Here is a 7301-nt window from a genome sequence, read left to right on the forward strand (position 1 = left end):
AGACTTTGTAACAAACTTTCAAGTTTCCTAATGGTTATCACTGAGGTGCAACTTGCAATCATAATAAGAACCACAAGGGCCAGTCCAGCCACAACTATAGGCTGAGACAAGCACACAACATCTAGGTAAACAGCTCTCTCTGTTGGGGATTTTTAACTTAGGCAAGATTTAAACTAATTAAGAAAACTTCTCTAGAGAATGTCCCAAGGTAGACTCTCAAGAAAATATTGAAAAATTAAATTAAGATTCTTGAAATATATTACTCTAATTTTTAAAACTGCAAAAAAAGTTATAAATTATAGTACAGTGGAAGAAAAATTTGTTAATTATTTTGCACTCTTCGTTCACTTCCCCCCATCTCACTGTGAGAAGCATTTGAGTTTGTGGCAAGACTGTTAAGAGCTGAGGGATGCAGTGTTTCAAAGAACAGTTCAAGGAGAGAAAATGCTTAAAGGCTCTTTCTCTTTTCTGCCCACCTTCATTCTTTTTGACTAGTTGATCACAAATAAAGAAAATAATATCTTGAAAGCCTTCTAACACACCCACCTTTGTTTTAACTAGTAACCAATGAAAATAAGAACTCTTAAAGAAGTAATGGAAGTGTAGTAAAGATCTCAAACAAATGACTTGCAAAAGAAAGCAGAGGGTTGAAAATATAGAGATGAGTTGACTGCATAAAAATACATGGCATATATATGTATATCTCACATATATTTCAATGAAATAAAATTGATTATATTTCACATAACACTTTATAATAGTTTATAACAAATCACTTCCTTTCCCTCTTTTCCAATCTTTTACTATGTTGAAATACACAAACATAAAAATACCATCTTACCCATTTTTATATGTACAGTTCAGTGGTATTAAATACATTAATCACGTGCTATCCTCATCACCATCTATATCAAAACTCACTTCATGTTGTAAAACTGACACTCTTTACCCATTAAACAATAACCTCCCATCCTCTTTCCCCTCAGCAATAATAACCACCATTCTACTTTCTGTGTCCATGATTTTGACTACTCTAAGTCCCTTAGATAAATGGAAAGATACAGTAATTTTTTTATAACTGGCTTATTTCACCTAGCATAACATTCTCAAGATTCGTCATGGTTTAGCATGTGTCAGAATTTGCTTCCTCTTTAAAGCTACTCAATATTCCATTGTACACATATACCACATTTTGCTTATCTATTCACGTGCCACTGGAAATTTAGTTTGCTTCCACATTTTAAGTATCATGAATAATACTGATATAAACATGGTTTTACAAATATCTCTTGGACATCTTTCTTTGAATTCTTTTGGATTGATACCCAGAAGTGGAACTGCAGGATCACATGGTAATTATATTTTTAGTATATTGAGGAATTACCATATTGTTTTCTATAGCAGGTGTACTGTTTTACATTTCCACCAAACAGTGCACAAGAGTTCAACCTCTCCACAGTCTTGTTAATACTTGTTATTTTCTGGGATCTTTTGAGAGGAGCCATCCTAATGGATGTGCAGTGCTACCTTGTTGTAGTTTTAATTTCCATTTCTGTAATGATTATTCATGTTGGATATCTTTTCCTGTGCTTATTAGGCGCTTGCATATCTACTTTGGAGAAATATGTATTCAAGTCCATTGCCCATTTATTCTTTTGAGGAAGATTACCCCTGAGCTAACATCTGCCAATCCTCCTCTTTTTGCTGAGGAAGGCTGGCCCTGAGCTAACATCTGTGCACATCTTCCTCTACTTTATATATGGGATGCCTACCACAGCATGGCTTGCCAAGTGGTGCCACATCTGCACCCGGGATTCGAACTGGCGAAATCCGGGCGGCTGAAGCAGAATGTGGGCACTTAATGGCTGCGCTGCCCGGCAGGTTCCCCATTGCCCAGTTTTTAATTCGGTTGTTTGCTTTTTTTTGTTGAGCTTAAGTTTTCTGTATATTCTAGATATTAATCCTTTAACAGATGTATGATTTGCAAATATTTCTCACATTCTTTGGTTTTCCTTTTTATTCTGATAATAGTGTCTTTTTATGTACAAAATATTTTTATTTTTCACAAATTCCAACTTATCTATTTTTACTTTTGATTCCTGTGCCTTTGATGTCATATCAAAAAAATTGCAAAATCCAATATTGTGAATCTTTGCCCTATGTTTTCTTCTAATAATTTAATAGGTTTAGGTCTTACATTTAGGTATTTGATCCATTTTAAGTTAATTTTCTGTATATGACATTAGGTAATTGTCCAACTTTAGTCTTTGTGTATTGATATCCTTTTTTTCACCAGCACCATCTTTTGGAAAAACTAAACTATCATTTTCCCACTGAATGATCTTGGCACCTCTGTCAAAAATCATTTGACCATATATGGAGAGTTTATACCTGGGATCTCTATTTTATTTAATCAGTCTCTATGTCTGTCTTTATGCCAGTACCACATTCGTTTTATTGCAGTAGCTTTGCAGTAAGTTTGAAAATAGGAAGAGTGAGTCCTCCAACTCTGATTTTCCCTTTCAAGATTGTTTTGGATGTTCCAGGTCCCTCAAGTTTCCACATTAATTTTAGAATGAATTTTTCTATTTCTGCAAAAAAAAAAAAAGTCATTGGAATATTGATTCAGATTGTATGGAATCTGTAGATGACTTTGGGTATTACTGATATCTGAACAATATTAAATTTTCCAATCCATAAACATGAAGTATGTTTCCATTTATTTATGTCTTCCGTATTTTCTTTCAGGAAAGTTTTTTAGTTTTTATTTTATGAGTCCTTCACCTCTTTGGTTGAGTTAATTCCTAAGTATTTGACTCTATTTGCAACTATTGTCAATGCAGTTGTTTTCTTAATTTCCTTTTAGGATTATTCATTCTTAGTGTATAGAAATGAAGCTGATTTTTGTGTGTGGACTTTGCATTATGCTACTTTACTGAATTCATTTGTTCTAATTTTTTTGTGGAATATTTAGAATTTTCTACTTATAAGATTATATGATTTGTGAATAGAAATACTTTTACTTCTTCTTTTCTGATTTGAATGTCTTTTATTTCTTATTCTTGCCAAATGCTTTGGCTAGAAAGTCCAGTGCTATATTGAATAGAACTGTGAGTGAGCATCCTTGCCTTGTCCCTAATCTTAGAGAAAAGGCTCTCAGTCTTTCACCGTTGAGTATAATGTTTATGTGGGTTTTTCAAATATATCTTCTATTCTCTCGAAGTAATTTCCTTCTGTCCCTAGTTTGTTGTGAATTTTTATCAGAAAAGGATGTTGAATTTGATTCAGTGGTTTTTCTGAATCAATTGACAAGATCATGATTTCCTTTTCCCTTCATTTTATCAATATGGTGTATGACATTGATTAATTTTCATATATTGAGCCAAACTTTCATTCCAGGAATAAATTCCACTTAGTCATGATGTATAAACCTCTACATATACTGCTGAATTTGATTTGCCAGCATTTTGTTGAGGATATTTGCTTCAAAGTTCATTAGGGATATTGGTATACAGATTTATTTTTTGTAGTATCTCTGTTTGACTTTGACGTCAGGGCAATGGTGGTCTCCAAGATTGAGTTAGGAAGTTTCTGTATCCTTCAATATTTTGGAAACTTTTGGGAAGGATTGGAGTTAGTTCTTCAAATGTTTGGTAGAATTAGCTAGTGATGCCATCAGCTCTAGGACTTTTCTTTATTTAAAGATTTTTGACTGTAGATTTAATCATCTTATTAGTTTTAGGCCTGTTAAGATTTTCTACTTCATGATTTAGTCATAGTAGGTCTTGCATTTCCAGGAATTTATTCATTTGATCTAAGTTATTCAATTTTGGGCTGTATAATTGTTCCTAGTGCTCTCAAATAATTCTTTTTATTACTGCAGCTTCAGTAGTAATATCCTCACTTTTATTTCTGATTTTAAAAATTTGAATCTTCTCGTTTTTTTCTTGGTCCAGCTAGCTAAGTTTGTAAATTTTTTTGATTTTTCCAAAGAACTAAGTTTTGGCTGTCTTAGTTTTCTATTTTGTTTTTCTAGTCTATAGTTTGTCCACTTCTACTTTAATCTTTATTTCCTTCTTTCTGGCAAATTTGGGTTAAGTTTGTTCTTCTTTTTCTAGTTCCTTACATTGAAATTAGGTTGTTGATTTGGGATGTCTCTTTTTTTTTTTTTTTTTTGAGGACAATTCACCCTGAGCTAACCTCTGTCCCAGTCTTCCTCTACTTTGTTTGTAAGATATCTCCATAGCATGGCTGATTAGTGGAGTAGGTCCGCTCCTGGGATCCAACCTAAGAACCTCAGGTCACTGAAGCAGAGAGCACAGAACTTTAACCACTTGGCAAACCTGCACTTGCTTGCAAAAATTAAAGGTGGGTCACATGCATGTGGCAATATTAGGCAGTGATCTCATAAAATATAAGACTTGAGGACACTGAGTGTGTGTAGGGAGGCAGTGCAAATTGTAGTGGAGGATGGAGTTCAATAAAGTTGAGGGGTTCAGGGCTTAAGAGGACATAAAACTCAAAACTCCTTTTACTTCTGGTTTTCCTCAGCTCTTTACCACAGTGCACCCTGAGCATGCTCATTCCAAACTTGATCCTGAACAACAATAGCAGCTTTCTCAGAGAAAATTTACATTAAAGAAATTTAGCATGTACTCAGGAAATTTTCTTTTTTTTTTTTTTTTTGTTTAGGAAGATTAGCCCTGAGCTAACTACTGCTAATACTTCTCTTTTTGCTGAGGAATACTGGCCCTGAGCTAACATCCATGCCCATCTTCCTTTATTTTATACGTGGGACACCTACCACAGCATGGCTTTTGCAAAGCAGTTCCCTGTCCACACCTGGGGTCCGAATCGGCGAACCCTGGGCCGCCGAGAAGCTGAATATGTGAACTTAACTGCTGCGCCACCGGGCTGGCTCCAGGAAATTTTCTTAATGGTTTAGCTAAGGGGAACATTTTCTGTTATTGCCCAGACTGTCTAAGTTTTCACACTGAAAAATGCCCTTCCTAGTACATAGGCATGGACAAATCCTGTGGCTTACTTGTTTGACTCTCAGCTGCAACAACTTGAATAGAATTACCTTTTCCTCATAATGCCCTTTATCACATTCCATATAATAAATAGAACAAAAAACTGAAAATAATAACTTTATATTGTGCATGTAAACACCTGATATTTTTTCTCTGACATATCCCTACTGTATCAAGAAGTCCAAATAGCTATACAGCACATAAATAAAATAAATAAAAAGACAAATTGATTCTATTAAAACTTTGCCACCTTTAACTTTTACAGTCTGTTCATATATCTGGTTTTCCTATTAATTGTTTCCAAAATAATCTGAAGGAATGGAACTTAATTTTTTAAAAGACTATTTTATTCTGAAGTTGAAATATTTCATTTGTATTTTGAGTCCCATCATGGAATCTCCCTCTCCTATGACTACATGTACAAAGAGGCACTGATTCTAATCAAAGTTTTCTCCTCCCCAGGGTTTTTCTCAGAGCAATTTTAACATCTTTGTTCCTCAAGCTATAGATTAAGGGGTTCATCATAGGAACCACATTGGTATAAAAGACAGAAGATATTTTTCCCCCATCCATAGATCCAGCAGAAGATGGTTTGAGATACATAACTGCACCTGATCCAAAGAAGAGAGAAACAGCAATTATGTGGGAACTGCAGGTACTGAAGGCTTTCGACCTGCCCTCTGTGGAGCTGATGCGGAGGATGCTGGAGAGGATGAAACCATAAGAGATAAAGACAGTGAGACTGGGCACAATGATGTTGATGCCCACCACAACGAAAACAACCATCTCATTGATGTAGGTGCTCGTGCAGGAGAGCTGGAGCACAGGGAGGATGTCACACAAATAATGGTTGATGGTGTTTGCATCACAGAAGGTCAGTCTCAGCATGCATCCAGTGTGGGCCATGGCACCAGAAAACGCCATTAAGTATGAACCAAGCATAAAGCTGGAACATACTTTAGGGGACATGACAATGTTATACAAAAGCGGATTACAGATGGCCACATAGCGATCATAGGCCATTGAAGTCAGCACATAGCATTCAGAAATGACAAAAAAGCAGAAAAAGTAGAGCTGAGTCATGCACCCCGAGTAAGAGATATAATTCTTTTTTGATAAGAAGTTCATCATCATTTTTGGTGTAAATACTGAAGAATAGCAGAGGTCTACGAATGACAAGTTAAAGAGGAAAAAGTATATGGAGGTGTGTAGGTGTGAATTCAGCCCAATTAGAGTTATCAAGCCCAAATTTCCTAACACAGTGACCATATACATTACTAGAAACAGGAAGAACAGGGGGAGTTGGATATCTGGTTGGTCTGTTAAGCCCAAAAGAATGAATTCTGTCACAAAAGAATAATTTCCAGGAGCCATTCTTCTCTAAGGGAATCTGTAGACACAGGAGAAAAGTGTTAGATTACAGAACAGCTCAGCTCTTCCTGCAATATCTCATCCTGTAAGAAATTGTATATACTGGGAATGTCTGAGACTAGCCTAACCTGGAACAAAAGAATCTGCCTTTACCATTATCATGACACTGATATACATGAACTTTCCCTTACTAGAGTTTTAATAAGCTACATATAGAAAAGAGCATCATAAATAGCCTACAGAGAGAAGGTCAGTTCTGTCATATGCAATCATGACTGCTGAGAAAACCAGCGAGAAGATTGATGGACCAGGACAGAATTATCCTTCTCTCATCTCATCATTTCTGCACTCACATAAGCCCTCCTCTCACCGGTAAAATTGGAGGCAGCCACTCTAGCAACATGGTCCTGGCTTCTAATGCAGATTTGACTTGGTGTAGTGGGAGCCAGGGAGATTGTTTCTAATCAAAAACTAAGGAACCAAATTCTAGGAAATGTTAAGAGATTGCCCATGTCACAGAGTAAAAGCCATAAATCTAGAAACGTGAGCGTTCCATCTACGGAGAGGGAACATACTGACTGAGATACTGCACTTTCTGAGCCTCCTAATCTGATCTGTAAACGTTCTCTGATCTCTATTGAATTCATTCTCCTGGAAGTTTCACTTGAACCTCAAGACTGCACAAAATGGGAAAGAATGTGGTAGATCTTATGTCCCTAGACTTCTATCACAAAATAAGAAGGACATTAAACAGAATTCGGAAACTCACCCTCCTTAAGCCAGAAAACCTTAGTGCTCTCCTGTCCTTGGTATTTACTGCAGTGGTCCTGGAAAGGCAATTACAGATTCTGAGGTTTTGTCTTCTTTAATTCCAAAAGGATGTAGCCCAGATTTATT

At 36.0% G+C, this 7301-nt stretch overlaps 1 protein-coding gene across 1 annotated transcript; it reads right to left on the reverse strand.

Annotated features, from left to right (window-relative positions):
* Nucleotides 1-5474: 5474 nt before the first annotated feature.
* Nucleotides 5475-6407, reverse strand: LOC124252604 (olfactory receptor 8B3-like). The gene has a single exon (XM_046686281.1). It carries the CDS (start codon nt 6405-6407, stop codon nt 5475-5477), a length of 933 nt encoding a protein of 310 aa, XP_046542237.1.
* Nucleotides 6408-7301: the final 894 nt, after the last annotated feature.

This window comes from Equus quagga, chromosome 14 (genome assembly GCF_021613505.1).
Source record: "Equus quagga isolate Etosha38 chromosome 14, UCLA_HA_Equagga_1.0, whole genome shotgun sequence".
In the NCBI taxonomy this organism is placed as follows: Eukaryota; Metazoa; Chordata; class Mammalia; order Perissodactyla; family Equidae; genus Equus; species Equus quagga.

Coding starts and splice junctions, on each gene's coding strand:
- LOC124252604 (XM_046686281.1), bottom strand. CDS start 6,407: ATGGCTCCTGGAAATTATTCTTTTGTGACAGAATTCATTCTTTTGGGC.